Below are 26,952 nucleotides of genomic sequence, written 5' to 3' on the forward strand. Positions count from 1 at the left end.
TGAATAACCCTTGAATTCTGTTAAAAGCTGACATCACATTTATTGTTTTCTAAGAGATTAGTAAGAGAAAAGCTTGAAGTGAGAGGATACATGTCCTTTCTACTTAATCAACTATTTTACCCTGTTTCCTTTATAATTCAATTGAGTACTGTCTGATAATGGCAATTTGTTGTTGTTTACAATGTCAGGGGTTTTTAATAAAAACTTTCTATAGTGGCTTCAGTTTCAGAAAAATCCTCTGAAATGTGGACAGTGGAAGATTCTGTTGGAATCTTTATGGTTTCTTCCAGAGTGAATATCGATGCAAAGAATACAGATAACTTCACTGAAATATCCTTATCTTTACTGTATGCTCTTCTGATATCTGGAAACACTTATTAAAAAATCATAATACTTCACTGCATGACTGTTCATAGCAAGCCATGTCAGTCATTTGCCACGCATGCTATTCACTCTCACTTCAGTCTTTATGTCACTTGCAGACTTTATCAGTAATTCTGTTTCTTAAGATGTGTGCATTACTTAACATCATAGAATCAAAATAACCTAACATGTTCCCTCTTTAGGTTTTCCTGCTACTACTAGAAGAGATTAAGTTTTATATTAAATACACTTTACACATTCGTCAATTACTTGTTTTATTTTAGGGAGGTAATCCGACAGCTACTATAATTGCATTGTGTGCAATGAGAGATTTCAATCTGGCTCAAGAAACTTGTCAGCTGGCCATCAGAGAAACTGGATGTCTTGAAGTGTTAATTAATTTACTTGATACAGACGAAATTAAATGTCAGGTAAGGAGTGGTGTCAAATAGAGCAATGAATATGCCTTTTGTATTGGAAAATTTGTTCAGCCTTTGAATCTGTATGGTATAAAGAAAATTGATTTCTTTCTTTTCTCATTTCTATAATTATTGATTTCAAGGATTCTAGAGAAAAAAACAAATCCTTATTATTCTTCTGATTCAATTTAAAAGATATGTTTAGATAATCCAGCACTTCATTTTTTTTTCTTTGGTTTATAGATACTGAAGTAGCTTTTAACTTCTGTTATCTTCCACTATGTAGATTGGTTCATTAAAAATCCTGAAGGAAATTAGTAAAAATACATTTACCAGACGTGTGATTGCAGATCTTGAAGGCTTACAGATCATGGTGAGAATACTGGATTCTCCAGACAAAGATCTGAAATGTTTGGCAGCTGAAACTATTGCTAATATTGCTAAATTTAAACAAGCACGATGGACAGTAAGGCAGCATGGGGGAATCAAGAGATTGGTAAGCAGACATTAACATTTGTACCCTTGTCAAATGCATATTTTTGCCCCCAAAATATGTTGTGTTGTATCTATGATTATTGTGGTAGTGTTTACCATAATTAAAAAACAATATCATATCAAACCTCCCTGTAGATAACCAAAAAAATGAATCTTTTAGGTTGGCCTATTGGAATGTACTTCAGTGGGATCAACCAGTCTATCATCATTTCAAGATGAAGATACTGAACTAGCACGTTGTGGAGCTTTGGCACTCTGGAGCTGCAGCAAAAGCACCAAAAATAAAGAAGCAATCCGTAAAGCTGGAGGCATTCCTTTATTAGCTAAATGGCTTAAATGTTCACATGTGGACATCTTAACCCCAGTAGTAGGGATACTCCAAGAATGTGCCTCAGAGGTAGGTAAACACATATAGCTGTTTTTTTTCCTAATCATTAAAGCAGTTGGCTACTTAAATAAAGCGTTATGTTTGACTAGGAACGTTGTCTCATCAAGAAGCAGATGCTTTGTGTGATCAAAGTGCTTTTGACAAAGTCACAGCTTTTAATGAAATGAAGACTACATATTTTTTTATTCAAAAGACTAGGAGTCTTTTGTGAAAGAAAATATATAGAAATGAAGTCTTTAACCCAGTTTAATTTTTTTCTCTCTCTTTTTTTAATCACACTTTATAAATTGGAAAACTTAAGATACCATATTCTGGTTAATCAGTACATCTGAATTCTACAAAGCTAATCTGCAGGTGTGGCCAAGAAGGTCTAATACCATTGTAGGGCAGAGTGGTTTGCAATGTCTTTGTGAAAGGTGTAAGATGGTGTCTGGTCAATTGCAAAAGGAAGAAAGGAATATATGTGATTTTTCTACAGATTTCCTTGACAGGTTTCACAGCTTTGAGTATATTCAGTTTTTAAGCCTGAGTACAAGTATTTTTTACTGTTGCCATATGAGCAGTTTTTTCCTCTCTCTGTGGAATCATATTTGAAATTAAGCTGCATTGCACTTCAGGTAAAAATATACATAGGTTGTGTATTTTTACTTGTATATGACAGAAAACATAATTGTTTTCGAGAGATTTTGCATTATGGAAAGCTATTTATTTTCAGAATTAACTTCTTGAACTACACAAGTTTATGCATGCTCCATGAGACAGAAACCTGGCGAATTATAGCTTTAGTAAATCTGAATTGAGAAGGTGAAGTTTTTGAGGTTTCCATATCTGATCAAATATGGAAATAATATTAAATGCATCTCTTACACAGATATTGTCCCTCTCTTAAATAATGGTCCCGTTCGAATACCCATGGGTTAAAAAGATCAGCCTAAGAACATGTTTTTCTAACCTTGTTTAAGGAACAGATTTTTTTATTCTGGCTGCTCTCTCTTGATGAAGTGAGTGGATAATTCTGCATCTCATTCTGAAGCATCTTATTCTTCCTTGGCTCTCAGCAAGGAGTCTGGACACCTTTCAAAACATTCTGAATTCTGTTTAAGCCAGGTGGCTACAAAATATGCATTGCAGCACCTGGTTTTACAGGTGATTTGAAGAGCACTGCAGAGAATTTATGTATTTGATTAACTTTGAGAACATCAGTGGTATTTTCAAGGCAATGCAGTTGGCTTGTGCTTAAAATAAAGTGCAAGCCTTTTCAATATCAAAGCCTAGAATTGTGGCACTGTATTATTATTGTGATTTTAACTGTTGATGTGCAGGATTTAAAAGATGCAGTTTATTTTTTTAGCCAAGTTACAGACTTGCAATAAGGACAGAAGGAATGATTGAGAGCCTTGTGAATAATCTGAGTAGTGAACATGAGGAACTTCAGATGCATTGTGCAAGTGCCATATTTAAGGTAATTGTATTTTTATTATCAGTAGGTCAGAGCCAGGATTAGTCTTTTGCTTTCATGTGGTTATCATTTTTAATATTTCTTAGTTTTACTGTTTCTCTAATGGGTAAGAAATCACTTTATAAAAATGGTGGTCTTCAGATAATTCTTATGAAAATATTTTAGCTGCCTATTTAATATTTTAATTAAATTCTTACTCATCTTTTGTGGAAGCTCTAAATTGCATAGGTAGCAAACGGAGAGAGGTGGGCATACTTTGCAAAGATCTGCTTTGTTTTTTTCTGTTTGTTTCCCCACAAGGTGAACAATGTGACAGTAGAATCATAGAATGGTAGGGGTTGGAAGGGACCTTTAGAGATCATATAGTCCAACCCCCCTGCAGAAGCAGGTCAACCTAGGTCAGGTCGCATAGGAACATGTGCAAGCGGGTCTTGAAGACCTCCAAGGAAGGAGACTCCACAATCCCTCTGGGCAGCCCGTGCCACTGCTCTGTCACTCTCACCTCTTATATTTAAATGGAACTTTTTGTGTCGCAACTTCATCCTATTACCCCTTGTCCTGTCTGTAGATACAATAGAAAAAGGGGATGCCCCAACCTCCTGATACTGACCATTTAGATATTTATAAATATTAACAAGATCCCCCCTCAGTCTTCTCTTTTCTAGACTAAACAGCCCCAGTTCCCGCAGCCTTTCCTTGTATGAAAGATGTTCCAGTCCCCTGATCATCTTCGTGGGCCTTTGCTGGGCTCTCCAGAAATTCTCTGTCCCTCTTGTGCTGAGGAGCCCAGAACTGGACACAGGACTCCAGATGCAGTTTATTGTCAAATTCTTAGCTAGTTGTTAGCATATCTTCATTTTCTCCTGTATTAGACTTTACTAGTTACACTGTAATACACATAGCTTTTGAAGACACAATTTAACATATTTTACATAATATATATATTTATGATTTTTTTATAGTGTGCAGAAGATAAAGAAACACGTGACCTGATTAGGCAGCATGGAGGTCTACAACCATTATCTGCTCTGCTTGATAACTCTGAAAACAAACAACTTTTAGCAGCTGTGACAGGAGCAATCTGGAAATGTGCACTCAGTGCAGAAAATGTGTCAAAGTAACAATTTAATTTTATAAAAACCTATTACATTTTCCTATTTTGATTTTATGGGATTCTGTTGTTTTCAAAAGAATTATGTCAAGATTCTTTGAAAACATACTTCCTCATTAGTTGGGCTTTCAACTTTTGGTTTTAAAGTACTTAAAAATTGCTACCTGACCCCGCCAGAGTACAGTGGAGACATAGTACAGTTTCTAGAATGTTAAGAGTCAATAGGTACAATTGATATCTCTAAAGACTAGTTAAGATATAGGAGGTATACCAGTTTATACTAAACATCTGACATGTGGGCATATCTGATATCCCTACTCCTCTCTGTAGTTTACAAATCAGGATCACTGTTGAATGATAAGGAAAGTAATTAGCACACTTTAGCTTTGGTGTTTTATGTCGAGAGAAAGAGCAGATTCTCACATTCTAGAGCAGATATCTAACACACACTAGGTCCACCTACTTTAGAAATATACTTGGAATCCAAAATAATTAACCTAGGTACCTCCCTCCTTGACTACAGAAGGGGCTCAGAAAAGGAGCTTAGTCTGGACATCCAGGTTGTAATGAAGTGGAATTAATCGACAAGAGTCAGGATCCTAAGTGATTATCTGAGAATGTGAGAGCAGGAGTTATCACCCTTCATTTTTCATGGAACAACTTAATGAGTGAGAATGCTCAACCTTCTCATCTAAAATTGTCAGATTCACGTACCTTACCTCAAAAAAAAAAACTATCTCCAGTAGAGTATGTACTAGGTTTCCTTCTGAAGTTATGCTGCTCTGGAAAAAGGAATGTAAGAATAGACTGGAAGAAGTGTCAGTAAGAGATAACCACTCACTCCAGCCCCAATTTTAGTTCACTTTTCTGGACAAGCAGATGTGATAGACAAGTGTTGGATAAAAGTCAGAAAGCATTCTAGTAATCAGAGTTTACAGTCTGGCTTTTTACTGTCCTAAATGAGCTCCCAGACTGTTGGTATACAGACCCATGGTCTTTACATACTCTGCTGTTGTCCTGCTACTTTTTGCATTCTTGATTTCACATTAACCTGACTTTTCAGAAGGATGTATCCTGCATCTGGGTATCTGCACAGTGGCATCCTGGTTCAAGCAAGTGCTCTCCTAGACAATGCCCAGACAGTCCAGGGGAACAGTGCAGGCAACAGATTGTTTCCATTAGGCAGAATGGGTGAGGCCACCCTGAATTGTGAGGATAAGAGACTATAGCCATATGGATGCCATGTTGTGCTTCTTGTCCTCAGGGCTAGAGAATGAGCCTTTGCCTGTTTTATTTATTAGTATATCTGTAGCCAATAATTTTGTCCAAATGCAAACAGATTTTTGCTGGACTATTCACATATCTCTGGCAAGTGCTTGATGGTGCATGAAGATTACTAGCCAGGCACAGCTCCAGGCTTAAGCTGAATTCATGTATTATGCAATGCTGAGTCTGAAGCAGTAAACTCTATCCAAATTCAAGATGGGAGGGCACTATAGAACAGGGAGAGAGGATAACATGGAAATATATAAGTAGGTCTGAAGGAATGAGCTTGAATCTGGTGTGAAGCTAAAACTGACAAACCCTGACAGCTCCTTCTGAACCAGTTAATTATCGTCAAACTATTCCATTGTATTTCCTGTACCTGAAATACCTTGCTGAGATATTGTGCTGACTCAGCATTGAGCTGATACAGGTGCTTGGATCTGACTAGCTGAGATTCCAGCTTGCGTGCAAGCAGTCGTACTGCTTCTGGACGCAAGGTGGCCCGAGCCAACAGCTCTGTCAGAGCATAGTCTGCCCATTACAGAGCCAGCTCACATCCTTCCATCTGTGAAGCAGTTGATATGAAACACAGATAAAGCAGCCAGAGAAGACCATTTTTTTTTTCTTAATTACTTGGAAAAAAAAAAAATAAGGATGTTTCTAAATTATAGTGAAGGAACAGATTCCTCTTTCATTAAAGTCTTGAATGATGAGAAATGCCAGTTTCTTGTTTGTCAGTTACTTTAGTTCTTACATTGATAAAGCAGCTTGGAAAGATTAAATTCTATTGAAAGTCCTCTAGTTCTGACACCAAATTTTGATATTTTTTTTCTTTTTGTATGAAACAAAAGCCACATGTACAACTGATTCCTGGAAAATACAGAGTATTTGTAGCTCACACATTTAGAGAAGCTAGAGGCCATGGGGAGTGCACAAATGAGAACTGTCAGAGAAATAGATCTCTTTAAGGAGGAATTATGTGTATATTACACAAAGGCTAGATAATAACCAGGTTAGATCTATCTCAATGTACCAAGTGCAATTGTCAAGGTACATCATAGCAAATTTATGAAAGGAAGATAGAATATTTGTTAAGTGTTAAAAATACTCCAAGTTCTGAACAAAACTAACTTAAAAGATTACCCCAGTACTGAGGAATAAAGTTTTATTCTGAAAGATGAACTTCTGAGGTTCAGTACACATCTGTTTGTAGGATATAACCTCCAGGATTTTAAAAAACATGTTGATTTTCAGCACCAAAAGTTCTATAAAGAATGAGGGAAGTATAATACAACCATCAAGTCATATTTCAGTCAACTCATTTCTTAATTTCAATATGGAATCTAACATAGTACAATGGAAGTGTAGTAGAACTATAGGTCTGACCTTAGGAAAATGCAGGTAGTAGGTCTGAACTAAGTATAGAACTGGTCAGGGCAAGATCTCTGAAGGGTAACATTCAGTGAAAAGTGAGGGTGATCTTTTGGTTCAGAGAGGTGGAAAAGGGTCTGATACATTACTCTAGGAATTGTTAACATGACAAGAAAAATATTAGAAGTTAGGATGCCACAGTACTTGCCAGTCTTTGACTGTTTATAGATGTTTCATCCACATGTCAACTTTAGAAAAAACCTCACGTTACTCTGCAGATTCCTGGATGGCTAAACTAGAGAAATGTATTTACAAAGGTAAAGAAATTATGCTCACACTTTAAAGAACTGATCAGGATGGTTTGCCTGTGTTGTGATTTCTTCAACAGGATAATTCACATACAGAAATGAACCATTTCACTTCAATTGTAATCATAATTAATGGTAAAATTCCACTTATAAGAGTAATATATTGAAAATAACAACTTTACTTTTATTGCTGCCTTTTAGATTTAGTGACTATAAAGTCATAGAAGCTTTGGTAGGACTGCTTACTGATCAGCCTGAAGAAGTCCTTGTAAATGTTGTTGGAGCACTTGGAGAATGTTGCCAAGAGACAACAAATCGAACTATTATCCGTAAATGTGGTGGAATACCACCTCTAGTGAAGTTACTTACTGGAACTGATCAGGCTCTACTTGTGAATGTCACCAAAGCAGTGGGAGCTTGTGCAACAGAACCTGAAAATATGATGTAAGTTTTTAATATTCCTAGCATTTGAAATATTGTGGGATTTTTTTTTCTGGCACAAATACAGTCAATTCTAATCTGACTTAAAAGGATATTTTATTTTATGTTTTCTATGGGGCTGTGTGGATTGTTTACATCCTACTGTAAAATGTGCTATATGTGTGAATGAACTAAGGAAACATACAGAATGTAAAGCTTTTGAATTTTTAGGAAAAACAGCTAAACCTTTGTTAAATTTATTTTATGAAAGGTAAAATTCAAAGTTACAGAGCACCATTTAAGTGCTGTATGATAGCTACCTGGTTTGCCTTCTCGTTATACATCAGTTCTCAAATCATAAATTACAGCCTTAATTAGAGAAAGCATTTCTAAAAGAAAATGTGCACATTAACTGTCATGAAAAATAATTAGAAAATTTTAAAAGTAGAGTATTAGTTTTATTTTATCTGTTTTGTCTGTCTCTATTCCTTTTATGAACTCAGATTGCTTTTGGACCCTTTTCTCGTCTCTTACTGATTTACAAAACTGAAGAAAAATATTCTTTTATGGAAAGAGTTGCTGCTCTCTTTGATTTTCTGATATGAATTTGTACAGCTTACAAATATCCTTGAGTTTTTTTACTAAGTGTTCCAGATGAATGTTGAGGTCAGCATTTACTGTGCTCACTGTTCCTTTATGGGGATATTTACCTCAAGATTCTCGACATATTTCCTTCCTTATATATAAGTAAAGTCAGAAAGAGTGTTTTATTAAGCTCCTCCTGTTCTGATTTGCATAATTCACTTGATATTCATATAGCAGTGCAGTGAATTCTTTTCCTGAATAGGGCTTTTGTTTTCATGCTTTGGCTGTCACCCAGTGGCAAAAGGCTAGATGGTAGACAACTGTAAACATAGCTTTTATGAAGCGTTGGCCATGTAGCATAAAAGTATAAATAAATGAAATAGCTTTCACTGAATATTTCACTAAAAATCAGCCTTTGCAGTAACGTATGAAGCTAACAGAATTAACATTGTAAATCAACTGAGAAGCTTAAATGTCAATAAATATATATTGATATTTATGAAATCTCACTCGTAATCCAATATTAGGGATGGTCACTTGTATCCAGTATGGATAGCTTCATACTAGAATGTGGTCAGTATAAACATGAAAAATTAACACAAGTTGCTGCTAAAATTGTGACAGAACAAAGTCCATCTTGTTTTTAAGAAGGAGAAAGTACAGATTATTTGGGAAAAAGATTTATAGCGTGTGTGAAGAGTGGATAAAGGAATCAAATGTTGAATTTGGTTCATATGAAACAAATACTTTATTGAAGCTTCTCATCTTTTAAAGTGTTAAAAAAATTATTTTAAACGAATAACAAGTAAGCAAGACCTTGGATAGAGTAGAATATATTTTTCACTACTACAAAAAAACCTGTTACCCAGAAATTATTGCTTTTAACAAGACTGTGAAGTACTTGATGTATTGTGCTAGTTAGACTTGTAGTACTAGAAAAGTTAATCCTGCCATTTCCCAAGTCATGATTCATCCAGGTCTGGATGAGTTTGATACCAATCCAGCAAAATATTTGAAAACAATGTTTAGTTAAAACGTTGACACCGGTGGAACTAGTCACATGTTTAAGTGATTTCCTTGGTTGATGGTCTGCCTCTCACAGGTTTAAGAGCAGTTAAAAGCATATCTCAAATATCCCTCTCCCCCCAAAAAAGTACATCTATTCCTCTCTCAGACCAGTACAGCAGAAATAGAATTTATAAGCTTCTCATCCAAACTGCTCTTCTTTTAGTGAAGGATATGTCACCAAACTCATGAAAAATACCTAGCCTGCAGTATCTCTTTGTTCCATTTACTGAATTTGGGAGTAAAACATTAATTCTATGATTTTATTATCAGGTTGGATCCTTCTCTACTCATTCCTTATTTCATAATCACTCTTCAGAATGGCTTGACAGGTTTTAGGAGAACAGTTGTTCTCTACTAATAGCTTTTCTCTGGATGAATTTTCCGGCAGATCTTGAGACTTGCTTTCTTTGTCATCTGGTATAGACAAGCACTGTTTAAAGAGTTGCTTTTTTAGCTTAGAGCTACAGAAACTCCAAAGACTATGATGATTTTTCTGTATTCTACTCTCCTTGACTTTCATGTGTTCTAGATACCCAGAACAATATCGGAAAACTTAAAAGAGAGTATCAAGTCCTCACAAGGACAGAGAATTTTCAGATATATGCTTACATTTCATTAGCTGCATATGTGTTTAAAAAAGTGTGGCTTAGAAACTAAATGTTCAGTTGATTAGTCATATTTTTGAATGTGCTTATTCTTGCCGCAGAAGGTATGTCAAAATAATATAGATCAAGAGTGGAGCTCAGGTAATTTCTCTGAATGATTCAAGGGTAAGTAATGCAGAAGATCGTAGAATTATAGGATGGTAGAGTTGGAAGGGAACTTTAGAGATCATCTAGTCCAAACCCCCTGCAGAAGCAGCTCCACCTAGATCAGGTTGCATAGGAACATGTCCAGGTGGGTCTTGAAGACCTCCAGAGAAGGAGACTCCACACCCTCCCTGGGCAGCCTGTGCCAGGGCTCCCTCACCTGAACAATGAAATAGGGTTTTTTTTGATGTTTAAATGGAACTTTTTGTGTTGCAGCTTCATCCCATTACCCCTTGTCCTGTTGCTTGATACCATCGATAAAATGGATGCCCCAGCCTCCTGATGGGGTTAATAGAAGGTGGAATTAATAGATGAAATAAATCATTATCATGCATTATTTTAAAAATGAGTGTTCTATGAGGCAGTGCAGTTAAACTTCTGGGAGGAATATTGTACATTTATCATCTGTTCAGTGGAGGAAGCCTGTGCTGACAAAGACAGACTGGTAGATTGGCGCAGGTGAATGTACAGCTTCTGTATGTATTTTAAAAAATATTTTCTCTCTGCCGTGTTTCCTAGTTAACTAACTTCTAAAACTACTAAGTGGAAGGTATAATTGTATTACTTTTCTGCACCAAGCCTTTAGTTTAAGGCAACTTTAAGCAATGGATTCTCATTTACTCAACTGAACTATGCAAAATAAAGAATAGCAGCCAGCTTCTCTTATAAAAAGAAATCAAGTTGACATCTTCAAAAAAGCACAATTATGTGTCTGAAGGACCTTGTTATTATGTGGACAGTGTGAAGCTCTTCTCCATACCAAGTCTACTGTATGGCCTCTGACAGAGATGCTGCTGCACATCTTTTATGTATATTTGTCTTTTTGATGAATGTTTTACAATTTGTTCTTTTTATCTCATTAAAAACAGAGGACTAGTGCATACTCTTTAACCACCACTAGATTTTCATTTGAAAACCCATAGTCTTCATCTCTAACATTCAAAACTCAGGTTTTCGAATCTTATGAACTAAAATGTACAATTATTGTAGCCAAACAGATGGAGTTTAAGTCATTGGTATATAATACTATTTATCAAAGCAATCTGCAGCAACTAGTGAAAGTTTTAAGAAACATGCTAAACTGTGGTTTCAAAAAAGACAAGATTACATTCTGCCAGAATTAAACCCTGTAATCTTACCAGTAAGCACAATACAGAGTCAGTATAACTTTGTTTATTTACACTTGTATTTGTGGTCTAAATTGGTAGGCAATTAAACTAGAGCTCTCAAAAATTTTGGCAAATAACACTGAAATGGAGAAAGATGATAGATATGACAAACAGATGTCTAGGCTCTGTGTCTGTATGTGTGTTTAAGCAATTCATGTTGAAGTTTCTACTGGAAATGTTCAATGTTTAAGGGACATGGTTTAGTGGTGAATGTGGCAGTACTAGGTTAATGATTGGACTTGATGATCTTAAAGGTCTTTTCCAACCTAAAATATTCCATGATTCTGAAATGAGTTTTATTTTGAAAGAGATACACTATTTCAGATCAACAATTTTGCTAGTTTCAAATATATGAAAAGCAAAGTAAATTTCTAGAATTGTGACCAACATCTTGTACAGGCATGTTGTGATGTTCAATGATGTCATTATATCAAGGTTCATAAGTGAAATAATATGAAAAGTCTTTGTTAAACAGCTACTGGCTAAAAACAGCCAACAAAAGTCATCCTGAAAAATGACCTTGTTAAGTTATCACACTGGTCAAATAACAAATACCAATTCACTGTAACCTAGATATTACAATAATCTCTGAATGGGTCTAATTGCATTAAAAATATTTGCCCATAAGATATATTCTATACATCAGCTGTTCTGTGTGGAAACCAGGAAGACATTCTTCTTACACACCACACAGTTACCTTTTTGTAGGAATGATGTCAACTGTCTGCCCTTTCACCTTTGCTCTGGCCAGCACAGGAGTGCATAACAGGATTGCCTCTTCACTCTAGCTATTTCTGACTGCTGATACAATCACCTTTGGTTATTATGAAGAGCAGAGTAATCCACATCTGGTTCTAAATTGTGTCAGTGATCAAATAAGAGTAGTCTACAGCAAGGCACAGAGCTTTGAATCAAAAGAAGTGACTGCTGGCCATCTTGGTTCAGGTTCATTGTGAAATTCCTGAGCTAAGGTATAAAGCCACAGTAGTTCAAAATATAGGGTCTTGCTTCTGAATTCTACATATTAATATATTTTTATGTACTTATAGTGAAACACCAGATGGCAATTACCCATAATAAAGTTTACATTTCTACTTTGAGTGACTTTTGTGCCAGTTAAAATTTTTACTATTAACAGTGTTCTGTACATTAGATACATTACATTTATGTAGTTCATCTATTCTCTAAATCAGTTAAATATTTGGACTTTAAAATTATAAACATTAACATTTTTATACCAACTAAATATGGTTTTATTTCAGCTTTTGTGAGATTTCCTTCAGCTTTCAAAGAAAATATTCTTCATCTTTATTAAAGATTTGTCCTTTATCAGTCCCATGAGTGATTGCTTAATCCAGATTTAACTGCAGTGTACTTTTATCATAATAACATAAACAATTTATTACACAATATATCATTTAAGTGACTGTAACCACAGAGTGATGAAGGTACTAGCTGTGGGTGAATACAGAATTGAATGCTCAGCAAAGTAAATTTTAAGGTATGTTTGCTTGTATGTATTGTGCTAAGCATCTTTATTACAGCATGCTGCTAACAATTTTACAACACATTTTGTGAAGAAAATTAGATACAAAAACAATATATAAAACCAAATCAGGATATTGTTTAGCATTATGCCATCAGAGCTGAAATTTTCAAGATTACAGGTATTTTATCCTATGTCTTTCTGTGTTTATTTGTAAGGAAACCTTAATGTGTATTTTTGTCTAGTTTAAAAAAGAATTTTCACATAGAAAGAAAACTAGTGTCTAAGCACTTTTAAAGTGGAAACATTTTTCAGGGCCATATAGTTTAGTGTTCCCTTCACTTTTATAGCAGATAAACTCATTGACTACCTACTTTCTTTGTCTCATACATTGTGCAGTGAAACCATAGAAAAATTGAACACTTTATCAATGCTTTCTTAATTGGAAAATATTTGTTCTCAGCAGGGTGAAAATAAAAGGGTTTCTGCTTACATGGTGATTACACAATGATAATTCTTCCAGTATGAGAACTTAAGAGCATGGTTCTTGCATGTAAAGTTGTTTTCATTTGAGTTAATCTAGTGTAACTGAGAGAAAGCAGTAATTAGATCAGCAGACTTGATCTAGTCTGAGCTGTTTCTGCAGAGGGGTTGGACTAGACAATCTCTAAAGGTCCCTTCCAACCCCTACCATTCTATGATTCTATGATTAGTGATGAACAGAGTAATTTGGAGATTTATTTGTTTAGTCCATATTGGTTTTTAGTTTGATTTTACAAATGCTGAATGGATTAAGGACTACAATTTCACTTATTGTCTTCTGTTGGTTCTAAACAAAGTGGTGTTTCTGGTCTTCAAGCAAAAGAGGAAACTTTTCTTTAAAAAATTAACCTTGAAGTGAGTCTAGCTTACCTTGAAAACTAAAGAGAAGAGAACTGAATAGAAACTGAAAGCAAATTTTAAATTTAAAAAGAAGCTTTCAAAAAAAAAGAAAGAAATGAGCCCAGGAGTTGTTTTTTTAAGTGTGCTGGGAAAATCTGAGCTCAGTGTTTGGCTTCTATCTCTTGATTTTTATATACTGGTTGGAGCTGGGTCATTTATATTTAAGCCCTCTGGGGAGGAAGTACCTCATGTTGGTAAATGGTCAGTACTCTGCTTGACTAGAAGATTCATGGGTTCTTTTTAATTAATTCAAATATAGGAAAAAATTCCTTATGCTTTCTGAAATTACAGGAAAGTAATTTTAAAATTGCTTAAAAATGTTCAGGGTTTGGAAGGATTTGAAAGCTTGTTTTGAAGCTTTTCCTGAAGTCATCCACACTATGTGAACATATATATGTAATTTTGTGTAGACTCATTTTATACAATCAAATTTTTACCTTTGAGGTTACACAATGAAGGTGTACTTACTTTTCTTTACCTTCAACTCATCTGTTCTGGGTTTACTGTATCATCTTGAAAAAAAAGCCATGTTTGTAAAGACTATTAAGTTTTGTTTGACCTTCCTTTCTGTTTAAGGTATTCACTGGACCCTAATCTGAAGTTATGATCCCCAAGCCTGATTGATAATATAAACATAACACAGATGGTGTAGAGATGATTCTGATGATAATTTATTTTTCAGCTAGTCATGAGGATACTGTGATTACATCGTGTTTAAGTAATTATAACAGTGTTCAGTGTTAGTCTTGTTGGTAAGGAACATATGGGAAACAAGTTACACGTTATTCATGCCCAACAAAGGATGCACTGTGGTGTGACCATTTTAATTTCTAATGCTAGATTAGAAACATAGTATTTTAAAATATGTCATAGAGTAAGGTAAATACATTAGACATAGACTGAATAAAAAGTTAAGTACATAGTTTTGGGCATAAATATTTGTTTTGGAAAGTATTTGTTACTATATGAAAGAAGCCAGTATGCTCAAATTCAGATTTCCCTTTGCGTGCAGATCATTAAAAAATCACATACTTGTTTTCACATTTATATGATTTCTGGCTATAATGTAGTTTGCTGTATCTTCTCTAAGTGTTTTGAGTGACAATGCTAAGAAAAAAGTAAATATCACCAATGAGATTTAGTTAGAAAACATATTCTGTCTTTACATCATTTGTTCACTCTTATCTGCCATAGTAAGCAATGTTTGCTGGGTATGTTGATGGTGATTAGCTGACAATAAAACCCAAGCATTTACAGAAAGTACAATAGTATGTTTAAAAAAAACCCAACAAACAGTATTTTTTAAAGCAATATTCAAAAAAACCCTCAGCAATAGTTTAACATTACCTACTCCATAATTAATTACTCATTTTTTTGATCTGTTCCTGCAATAGGATAATTGACCATCTAGATGGAGTTCGTTTGCTATGGTCATTGTTGAAAAATCCTAATCCAAATGTTCAAGCAAATGCAGCATGGGCTATTTGTCCTTGCATTGAAAATGCTAAGGTAAGAAAGTGTTTAAAGGAATAGCTTTGTTGTAGATATACTTATATACAATTTTTATACTTGGCTAGTACTTTGCTATTTGCTACTTACACTCTATTTCATTCTGTTAAGTGCTTAAAAAATGATATGTTCACTATTCAAAAGGAGATAGACCTCCATCTAGCAGTCAGAATAGCATTCTGTATTGCCTTTACATTGCTTTACTGTATTTAAAAAATACATTTTAATAACTTATCAGGACCTAAAACTACAGTTCCCAAGTAAAGTTTGCTGAAAATCTAGCAATGCTGAAAACAGAAAGCTTCTACTCACAGGCTCTGAATAGCACAGGTAGTTGTAGTTGTTCTCCACTATGAGGTACTTCAGCTATGTTCTCAAGAGACCATCTTCTGGTTTCAGAGCATATTTCAGACTCAGTGCCAATGTAATCCTTAGATTTTCTGCTCAGACTGCCAACAAAAAGTGCCAGTTGTGAATAGTGGTTGTTGTGCAGGTCAGTTGTGCTCAGAAGACTGAGCTATTCATTTATTTAATGTCGGTTTCCAAATAGAGATAAAATGGTCAGTAAGAGCTGTAAGTCATCTTCAGTGACTTCTTACCACTGACCTTTGGTAAAATAAATGGGGAAGGTTTCATTTCCCAGTAGAAGTTTCCTAGAATACTAAGTAGGCTTTTATCCATAATGCTAGTACAGTAAAATCTTCCCTTTCTAGTTTACTTTCATATTAATGCAACTTTTGTGTGTTCTCCCTACTATGCCACAAGTGTATATCCTTCTACCTATCATTTGGGATCCTGACTATGTAAAGAATGGAAATTCCTTCAAAGTGCTAGCATCCTTTGCAGGCAGTGTTTCTTGATTCAAGTTGAGCATTGTATGGTTACTAATCATTTATATAGATGGATGGATGTAGATACAGATATAGATACATGGATTGAAGTACTGTGGGAATATTTGGTCTTGATTTTTAAAACTTAGGCATTTTTTAATTCTTCACATTGATTTCTACAGTATCAGTTTTCTTGCCACTTTTTAGACACGATGACTATTCTAAATTCTCTTTTCATCTTTTTTCTTTTTTTTGTTAAAATATGCACTAAGAAAGGTTTTTGTTACCTAATGGTGGAGTGTGTACATGTCTCACCTATCAAGGTACAACTATATCTGCCTCACTCTTGAACAACAGTGCTATAACAATGTTAAAATATTCCTTTATCTCGATACTGAGGTAATACTTATTATGTGTAAGACTCTGCAACTTGTAGTGCCTGTTTAGAGATTCCACTAAAAGCGATTTTTCAGAAGCTAAAGGGATAGAAGATTGATACTGAAATTATACACTACAGTGTTTTTTTTTTTTCTTCTCTTTTTTTTTCCTCAGGGTATTTGATGAGTGTAAGCTATGTACATCCTTAGTGTAGCTATCCTCCTTTCATCTGTCTTGGCTGCCTGCCCAAATGCTAATCTGTGACCCCACAAAGAGTTCTTTGTGTGACACTGAGGCTGAGTGGCACACTGAAACAAACCTACCAATAATACCCTTTCCTCTGATACTGAATGGAAAGAAATAAGTATAAAGCAGTGTTTATAGCCACACTGTGGAAAACTAATAAGTATTTCTATCTAAACAAATTTTTATATATTTTTTTCAAAGTTAATAATATTCAACAATTTACATGATATTCCAAAGCACAGTTTGGTTTATGCAGTGCTTAATTCACAAGCAGTAATAAGAACATGACTTTAAAAGGATTATATGCATTCTGGCTTTTTGAAGCCTGTACTTGGGACTGCAAACCATGTTTCAAATAGCTATGAGCTTGGAATCTGGATTTGTTTTCTTTTTGTGTTCTTTTGGGTAAGCTGTAATGGTTCTCTTCTGCTGTGTGGAGTTTTATAGATGAAATAGTGCTTGTTAATAGTATCACAAACACATTTTTATAACAACTTAGTGTAATATCCATTTTTCTGTACATTTTCTGTACATTCAACTTAAAGATTATTTTCTCTGATATTTATAAACTCTTAGAAGTTTATCTATCTATTATCTTAATGGAAGTAGATTCTTATTAATTAGTTCCTTTCAAAAGGAAAAGTTACTACTGCAGGCACATTGGTAATGACAAAGTGTAAGAATGCAGTCCAAGAAACACAAATGATTATGAAAAATGGCTAAGAAAAGTCTACTCAACTCTGTTGATGTTGGAACAGCAGTATTTGGTTATGATGTTTCTTTGAAAAACTGTATTTATAAAGTTCTCCCAATGTACATCATCCTAAACAGAAAAATTTAGAGAAACTCTACAAAAATGTTATTTGGGCTATTATAAAATTCATCCAAAGGCATTGTGCCAACACGAGGCACCCTGCCAGCTTGAGTTTATATGAAAATGTCTATTTCCTCACAGAGTAACCTTTAAATAGAATGTCTTGAATTTAAAAAAAAAAAGGGGGGGAATAAAGGAGAAAGAAAGATATGTAGAGGTTATTTTCCATCCTCCTGTTTAGTAGAGTATTGGGTGCAAACATTGGAACAGGAATGGTAATGACAAGCAGTTTCAGTTTTAACTTTTGTTATAGCTGCAACTGTTATGGTTTCTTAAAGAACTTTGGGAAGCCAGCTGCACATAAAGTCTGTCAAAATAATTTAGGTAAACAGTCTGAGACTGGGGATTTGAGAGAAAAGAGAGAGAAAATTATTCTATTTTCTTAAAATGCACTTATAAAATGACATCTCACACGTTTCTGATAAAGCACGATTTCCCCTCCTCTCCTCCAAGTTATTGCATCACCTTCAGCTCTGTAGTGGAATTTCATAGGTGTTACGAGGAATGATCAGCCATCTGAAGTTGTCTGTGTATTTCTTACATACAGGGGGGAAAAAAAAGAACATCCACACTGACACAAAAAACTCAGAAAATAAAAACTAAATCAGGTTTAACAGGGAAGGGTCATGAGATGGACATGTGTGAAAGTCAGGTAGCATTCACTCTTGTAAAAGTATTATGTACTGAGGAAGTGAGTTCTACTGGAGCCAGCAGTCTGGAGTTAACCTGTGGGTGGAAAATATGTTGCTGATGACCCATGCAATTTAGGATTATATAGATTTTGCTTGTTATGGAAGTTGTAACATAGTCATACTTGTAAAACCACAGAGAACATTTCTGTACTAAAAGTAACAAAGAAATGTAGTTGAATGTGATTTTGTGAATGTGGAAATTCTTCTTACATTTAAAAATAGTAAAATTATTTGCTGTGTAAAATGAATTAAAGTTCTTTGTTTACACATTTTACAAATTTAAAACTATATTCTGTAAAGGTCAACTATGCCCCATAATGCACACTGGTGTTCATTTGTTTTATATTTAAAAAATTTTACTTAGGCAGTACCAATACATTTTTGTTTACATACCATTCTTTGGTTAAGTCTATACTGTCAAAATTCTCTACTTTAGTGTGTCCAGCATTTTCCAATTTCTTTGTTTTTCTTGCTATGCTTCTTGTAATTCTATACAGAAACCTTGGCAGTTCAATCAGTGTTCTTACTGCTCTCTTTTCATTTTCCTATTTGCTTTCTCTATACATCATCATTTTTAACACTAATCATAACTACTTCTCTATATTTGATCTCATTTTTATGAAATTTTTAATCCCTGATGTCTGGATATAGACTTTCCAATTTTTTAAGCATTTATTATGAAGTAAACTTCAAAAAAGTACTATAAGAGAGACAGAAAAGAATTTTTAGCCTGCCCCTCAGGCTTTCGAGAGCATCAGAGTCCTTAGAAATTTAGGAAGCCGTGAGTGAACCTATTGCTGGCTGCCATGATTGCAGAATCAACCTATCCAATGAACCTTGACACAAACCACTTAGAAGTTTAGCAAACTAAATACGAGGAGTTGTTTGTGCCTCCTATAGACACCTTACCCTAGTGATCCCAAATGGACTGACATAAATTGCCCTGAGATCTTTAGTATCTACAAAAACTGAAATCCAGTTCTTGTAAAATACATAACCTGAGAGCTGGGAAGCAAAGGGAAACTTAAGAACATAACCCATATCTCCCTCATTGGAGAGCCTCCGATCCTGAGTTCTATGCAAAGCATCTGCCTGACAGCTTGGAGACCGTAAGAAGCCAAAAAGCTTAGGAGCTCCTGGAGACCTCTTTGGCAGCCCATCAGGCAAGAAGTCAGGGATTCTGTGAAAACCAGAAGCCAAAAAGCCTGGCAGGCTACTCACCAGCCATCTGGCTTGACAAGAGAAAAGAAGAGACATGTTGGTAATTTAGCCTGCCTTTCTGTCTGGTTTCTGTCAAAACTTTTCAAGAAGGTATTGTGTTCTTATGGAAGGTTTTGGTTCCATTCCATTAGTGTTTTCTGATGGAATACTGTTCCACTGGAAAATATTTGACCTGCTTACCTTGTAACTTAGTTTATAATAGCTACACGTGCTAGTCAACAGCTTGTCATGTAGCTTCTGTACCTTTAATTAGACTTGCTGATTTTAAAAATCTATAAAAATTTAAACCTTATCCCTGCCATATTTTTTCTTTTTAATCTTTTCTTTATTTTTCCTTCTGTCCATCTCACTTTTTTCTGTCTTTACCCTTGCCACATGGGACTTCCATAGATTTTAAGGAAAGAAGAGACCACAGAGATCGTTGTGTCTTGTTTGCTGCATAATATAAACCAGAAAATTTCAAGCAATCATTTTATCTAGCCCAGAACCTTTTGATTGAACTGCAGCTTATTTTGTACTTCACTCTTGTTGTCCAGATTCTCAGTGGTCTGTAATGGTAAGTGGTAGTATATGACATGATTGTCTTCTCATATACCACTCTAATTTATGGAACCATTCCAGAGTTGCAGAGACAAAACCAATAATTGTTGTAACAATTCATTTGTGTGGTCATTGCATTGCTTGTTTACCTAGAATGTCCTCTGAAAATACCAAAATTGCTGTCTTGAATCTCTACAATATTGAGATACACATTAGTGATTACTTTCTCATAAACATATTCATTGTTGTTAGAAGTTTTCTTAGACATTTTCAATTAAACCCAAACTTAATAAGAAAAAAATTGTAGTTTTTCCAGTTATTCAATGTTTTCTATTCAAAATAATCTAACGAAAATCATTACATTTTTTCTGTTGTGACCTGAAATAACTTTTATAATAGTAGTTTCACTGCTTCTGTGGCATTTTTCCGTGCTTGAACTTTAGTGACAGTTAGAAAGGAAGAGTAGATGTCTGCAAGACTGAAAAGTAAAGAGAACAATAGACAAAAGGACTACTAAAAGTTACATGAGTGACCATGCTGACTTCTTTTCCCCTACTGTCTTTTAGAGAACATACATTGCATGGTTCCTTGGGCTAGATGCTTGGATAGTGGACTTTGCTTTGGTTTGTTTGAACTATCAATAGTAATACATTTGCCAAGTAACTGTGTGATGATGACTTTTCTGAAGAGCTATGAGTAGGGAATTCTGCCCCTTCAGGCTGCTGAGTGACATTGGAACCATGTTAAAGCACCTCTGGCTTTACCCTGCTTCATTGAGGTGAAAAGGACAGGAAAATCCATGTTGGTTGTCTGTTTTTGTTCTCCTAATACACTGCATTTTCCCAACACAGAAGAAAAGCTGTGAGATACAGTGAGGTATTCTCACCTTACAAAATATTTCTTCATCTGTTCTGCTACAGTGGAAGTCTTCACACCTGTATAGAGAGGAATAAAATTAGACTTTCATTATAAAGTAATTTGATTAATATTACCATTGAGTTGTTTAACAAGACAAATGAACAGAAACTTCATTATATAAACTGTGTATTTCCCTTTTTCATTGAGTAGCTACAATATACAAATTAATCTGTTGCATTTCTGTATTTTGAATTTTAAATTTGGTTGTGCATTAGTATGATAAACTATTCAGTTGGCAATAGGGGATTGAAATGCACACATTTCTTCATTAAATAAAAGGTAGTTTAAAGATGATTCTTGCTAACAAAAGCATATATGCATGGCCATACCATCACTTTTTTGGGCAAAAGCAATTAAATTTGACAAATTCACTTGGTCACCTTAAGCTTTTGAAGATTTTTTTAAGAGTGAAATACTGCTTGTTTTTAGTGGAGAAACTTTTATCTTTCAAGTGGGATATTTTTAAAGATAGACACAATATGTTTTTGTAATACAGTTTTTAGCTTTACATCTTTCAAATAAGTATTCCCTTTGGAAGAAATAAGAAAGGAATTCAGTTATGAAAGAATTCAGTAGTTCTTCTACAAGAACTGTATGTCTCAAGGCTGATGAACTTTATTTAGTTAATGAAAATAACCACAAAACCTTCATATGATATGATGACAAGAGAACTAAAAAATCCCAAATGTTCTCCTTGTATAAATACTGCAAAGATCAAGTGATTTTTCTCCAAATTTGTCTTTCTGCAAATATCATAATGCTTTCTGCTCCTAATTAACAAAAATGTGTAAAGCTGGTCTGTCTCACAGTGTGTCTGCTCTTGGCAGGAGCCAGTGTGGAAATAAAGGAAAAGTCAACTAAATGTTGTTAATAGTTATGTCATTCAACAAAAGGAATATATTTGATTGAATAGTAAGCAGGATGAGGCTTTTATTAACACGTAACTTTGCTGGCCTCAGCATCCATGATAGATAGGGTTTTTTTAGTGGTAGGGATTGCAAACTTCTCCTTTAGAATCCAATTTTTAAAGAGTATTTATCCTACTTTCTAAGGAAAAAAACTGGTAGTCATATCCTGAAAAATCTCATCATCTTTTCCTATCTTCTTCAGACACTTAAATGTAGTGTAATAATCCATATTTTTTCATATCTGCCACCCCAGGTTAAATATTGCATTAAGAGTTATAATAATGAAGATTTAAAATAAAGATACTTCTTGTCAATACAGTAAAACATTATTACTCTCCTCCCCACCTCCAGTTTTTTAAAACATTCTTTTTGCTTCTTTAAATATCTTTATGTTTGGACCCTTATTTTGTTCCATTCGGGAAATATTATTGTTAAAACAGAAGCATTGAACCTATCATTTAACACATACACACGAATGTATAAAACAAAATCATCTATCTTATCAGTGATTTTATCAGTATTTTTATCTATAAAGGCTGTTCTTAGGCTTTATTCTTACCATACTTTTTTTTTTTCCCTGCCTAACTTGACCTGAGTAGCCTTGTAAAGACAACTAAGAAGTAAAGTCTTGTCAGAGTAAATAAGGGGAGAGTAAATTACCTAAATTAACTTAAATTCATTTTTCCTTTTCTTTCAGGTCATTTTTTATATAGATGTATCCGAAGATATTTTCTAAGCTTCTCAAATTAGATGAAGTTTGTTGACTAACTTGATACATATCATTAAAGAAAATAAATGTAGTTTAATGGCTCTGTTGAAAGATATATAAGATTAATAGGTGGTATAAATGTATTCTTGGACTGGAAATGGAACACTTTCCACTTCAAGTTCAGTATCAAAATCATGTTATTACCCAGTAGTAAACTACCCAGATTTTGACAGAATTCTTTTTACAGATCTGGAGTGAGGTTTAAGGGCTACATATAAATGTGAAAGCTCAATACAAACTAATACTTGGAAATTAGAAACCCTTTGGGTTAAATCACAGAAAAGAAGTTGTCCATTGATTAATTTGGGAGTTATATATGATTTTTTTTTCTCTTCTGTTACAAAAATAAGTATAGCCAAAAGTGGCTGGAAACTAAAAATCACAGAAATTACTAGACTTTGTAGTATGGATAGCTATCAGATCATTAATACAAGTATACTCAAAGAAAATGTATTCAAAAAATTAAATCTAGACCTCTGCAATCACAGGCACAACTTCAAATAATTTCTTCTTTAAATTTCTTTAAAGTATGGTAACAGTATATAGTGAATACACATCTTTCAGTAAATAAAAAGAAAATACCGAACAAAGCAAGTGTGTGCTTTTGCTCAGTGATACCAAAAAGATTGTATTTGTTGTTTAAATTTCTTGGGGAGAAAAAAGAAAGATCTCACCCATAACATAATGGATTTTAATCTCTGATTTCAGTCCTTCCTTCTGCGCATTGTTCTTGAAATTTCTTGCTTCTTTGCTTTTCTCTTTGTCTTGCACAGACGACCAGACTACTCCAACAATCAACATTTGGGAAACTTTCCTGACATGTGGTTTCTGCAGTTTCCCTCTGCTTTTCATCACTAGAAGAAGGTTTAGTCCTTCTGTTTAGCTGGTTTCACTGATGATTATTGAAATTCTTTTCTTTTACGTACTGTTGAATTGTTTATAAATTATTCCATCAGTTTAATTGGGCCCTACTGCTTTACAAAATGTGCAAAGTATAAGCTTGTCAGAAGAGAAATTGAGCAAGTAGACTTACAACCACCCAGAAAGACAATATGTGCAGGTGCAAAAACGATTTTAGAAGAGGACATATTAGTTAATGAAGATGGCATACAGGTTATCTTATCTCTTTACAAAACATCTTTCAAGAGCATGAAGAATAATACACAGATATCTGAACCATGCAGAAAGGCAGAATCATTTTCATGAATAGCAGGGCCCTTTTCATCTTAGACACATTGCTGTAGAGTTTACCTGTTGAACAGGAGCCTTTCTCATTTGTTGAGGGAATATTTAGACACAAAGTAATGCACATTTCTGTAGTAATTTTCAAGGAAAGTAAGTAAATATAAATATATGTCTCTTTTCCCTTTTATATCTGGTTGTTTAGCTGTCTAGCTCTTTAATATGTATAGGTAAGAAATTTCTATGTAGAAATCTTTCTCTGTAACCAATTATCAACCACCTCTGGCCATATTTTAAAATTTCAAGACATGCATAAAAACCAATATTGAAAAATATTGGTTTCATTCAGTTGATTGTCTGTAGCCACATTTACATTGTGATATGCATACACTAGCAATGATAGACAAATGTTTATGCTAATGAGTCCATGGGAAATACACTGTAAACCCACCTCCCTTTGCATGTAGCTCACTGTCCTTCTTTCTCTGTTTCTCCAAGCTTATTTTCTGAGTCACAAAGTTTTATTGTCCTTCTTCTGCACAACATTTAGATCCTCTTTTAATTTCTGTAAGGACCTCTATTATTTTTTCACTCCATTTTTGCAGAACTTCAGCACTAAGATTGCTCTTGGATACCACTCTTTTTCTACACACTGTGGCTTCTGGTTTTGACCCTCACACTATAATCTCTCCCTTCCAGTCTTAAGAGTTGCGCTACCTGTGGTGAAAAATATTTTGTTTGTGATGGGTCTACCCACTGCTTTGGATTTCTGTGACAAGGAAACATCACAGTTAAGAGTTCTGTTTGACATTTAGACCCAGAACTAAAAACCCAGAACTGCAGCATCTTCTGGAATTTTGTATTTGCCAAGTCCATAAAGCAAATAACTGAAAAGTGATTGTCTGAAATAATATAATCTTACAGGTTGGAATATCTCACCAAAGAGAGAGATACGTTACTTTGCAGCATCTCAATTTAGAGCACAATGAATCTTGGTGTACAGCATTGGTCAGTGGCTATGTAACTTAATCAGCTAAGAATTTGTGTTTAAACTAAACTTAGATTTATACTCTTTCTGCTTTTAAGAGTACATGAAGTACTATATGCTGCATGTCACTTAATCAGATACTGCCAGTTCCTCTGCCTAAGGCAACCAATTGAATTCCACACCCATTAGTTTAGTCTTACAGTGCCAAGACTGCTGGTTTTGTCTAACATGTAAACATGTACTTGATAGTTTGAGCCCACTAATAAACACAAAAGTGTGAGAAAGCCAATGATGTGTCAGACCATAAGCTGACTAACACAGTATTCTGTTTCTCATAGTAGCCCATGAGGGATGCCTAAGGAAAGGTAGAAGAGCAGGGCATGCCTAACTGTGGGCATGGTTCTCTTCCCCAGAACGCACTTCCACCTTCAAGAAATCTGTGACCTGGGAACTTTCTAAACCAGAAGGAATATTTTTATATGTAATAGCCCTTAATGGATTTCTTTTTCTGTTATTTGTCTAGTTATTTTCTAACATGTAAACTTCAACAGCCACTGCAATCCTGCACCAAGGACTTTGACATCTTAACTATCTTTTGTTTGAAAATATCTTTGTTTTACTCTGAGTATGCCACCTGCTAATGTAATCTGATTTTACCAGTTCTGCTGGAAGAGAGATCCCTGTGTGCCCTTTCTCTTCTACCCAAGATTCTGTGTACTTCTATCATACTGCTTCTCATTTTTTCTGTGTTTTATTGCCTCGAATGTCTTTGTTGGTTACTCATTCCTTCTACAGAGCAGTTCCCTACCTTTGATTATTCTTGGCATCCTTCTCTAAGCCTATTCCAGTTTTATTATAACTTTTTCAAGATGGAAAAGATAGACTAGATCTCTATTCAAAATCAAGGCACACTATTTTTTTTTTCTATTTCTTTTCTAAGAGCATATTTCAATATTTTTCTAGATTCATGTTTGTGTCCTTTGGGCACATTTTACATTGATTATTCATATTGCTAGGTGAACCGTGGTTCTTCCACAATTGCTGTCGTGACATGGATAATCTCCTCTCAAATATTTTTGGTACTCATTTGTATTGATACAATAAAGTAATATTACCACTCCTTTGTTTTAGATGTCAGACAAGTAGGAAATTTAAGACACTATGAGAGTTTATTACTATTTTAAGTGCCCTATGGCAACCACTTGGCAAATACAATACAGTAGATAAGGCAGACTTTCACCCTTCTGAAGGGGCCACTTGAGGCTGTGAAGAATACTCAGTAGCAGGTAAAATGACAGTAGATACCTTTATTTTGGCATTGAATTTCTGCCTACATAGTGGTTTGTAAAACAGTCTAAGTCGCATGTGTCAATCGAGAGCTCTGAGTTCCAAATTAACCATGCTTCTTGGTGAAGTCAGCACAGTAATAGCTGCAGTTTTGAATAATTATGTCATGCCAATTTCTTTTTTAACATTTGCATGTAAATACAGATTGAATATTTAAAAATAATGTTTCTTTGATTCTCATCTAGGACGCTGGGGAAATGGTTCGATCCTTTGTGGGTGGCTTGGAACTGATAGTCAATTTGCTAAGATCAAAGAATAAAGAAGTTTTAGCAAGTGTGTGTGCAGCTGTTACAAAAATAGCTAAAGACGAAGAAAATTTAGCTGTTATAACAGATCATGGAGTTGTCCCTCTGTTATCTAGACTAGCAAACACAGTAAGTAACGTCTAAGCATATTATACTAAGTATCTGAGTTTCTTGTATATCCAACTAAAGGGTTATGACAAGAGCAATGGATTTTGCAGCAGCTACAGGGAAGAGTTGTAGAATCTTGGGACATGAAAACACTCTGTAGCTGCTACTTAAATTGTTTTGGAAGATGAGCTTCATTTTAGTAGTTACTGTTGCAGAATATTGCTTTTGCGAGATGCAGATGCTGTATGAAAAAAACACAAATGGTTGAGAGAGCAATAAATCTGAGCTATGCAGTGAATCTCAATGATGGGGCTATAAGTTACATCTTAATGCTTATGTTATCTAATTTCCAGTCAGGCTAAAAGCCCCTTTGAAATAATGTAGATATTCACAGCACGTCCTACAAAGAGTAAGAGACTATTAGCTCCATGTTGTATAGCACCCTCCAGTTTTTAACTGTAAGTTAAATTAGGATGATTTAAAAATGTTTGAGATTACAATTCTACTTTCCTATGATTTTTATGATGTTGTCTTTAAT

At 34.6% G+C, this 26,952-nt stretch overlaps 1 protein-coding gene across 1 annotated transcript in view; it reads left to right on the forward strand.

Annotated features, from left to right (window-relative positions):
• The window catches only part of ODAD2 (outer dynein arm docking complex subunit 2), an 80,036-nt gene that overhangs the window by 29,529 nt on the left and 23,555 nt on the right, over nt 1–26,952 (forward strand). Inside the window, exons 10-17 of the mRNA XM_061996989.1 lie at nt 648–794; nt 1,069–1,278; nt 1,438–1,674; nt 3,017–3,127; nt 4,087–4,241; nt 7,382–7,624; nt 15,054–15,168; nt 26,247–26,435. Of these exons, the coding sequence (XP_061852973.1) occupies nt 648–794; nt 1,069–1,278; nt 1,438–1,674; nt 3,017–3,127; nt 4,087–4,241; nt 7,382–7,624; nt 15,054–15,168; nt 26,247–26,435 (1,407 nt within the window). The remainder of the gene's footprint in view (nt 1–647; nt 795–1,068; nt 1,279–1,437; nt 1,675–3,016; nt 3,128–4,086; nt 4,242–7,381; nt 7,625–15,053; nt 15,169–26,246; nt 26,436–26,952) is intronic.

The sequence above is a fragment of the Colius striatus genome, chromosome 5 (assembly GCF_028858725.1).
Source record: "Colius striatus isolate bColStr4 chromosome 5, bColStr4.1.hap1, whole genome shotgun sequence".
NCBI classification, from domain to species: Eukaryota; Metazoa; Chordata; class Aves; order Coliiformes; family Coliidae; genus Colius; species Colius striatus.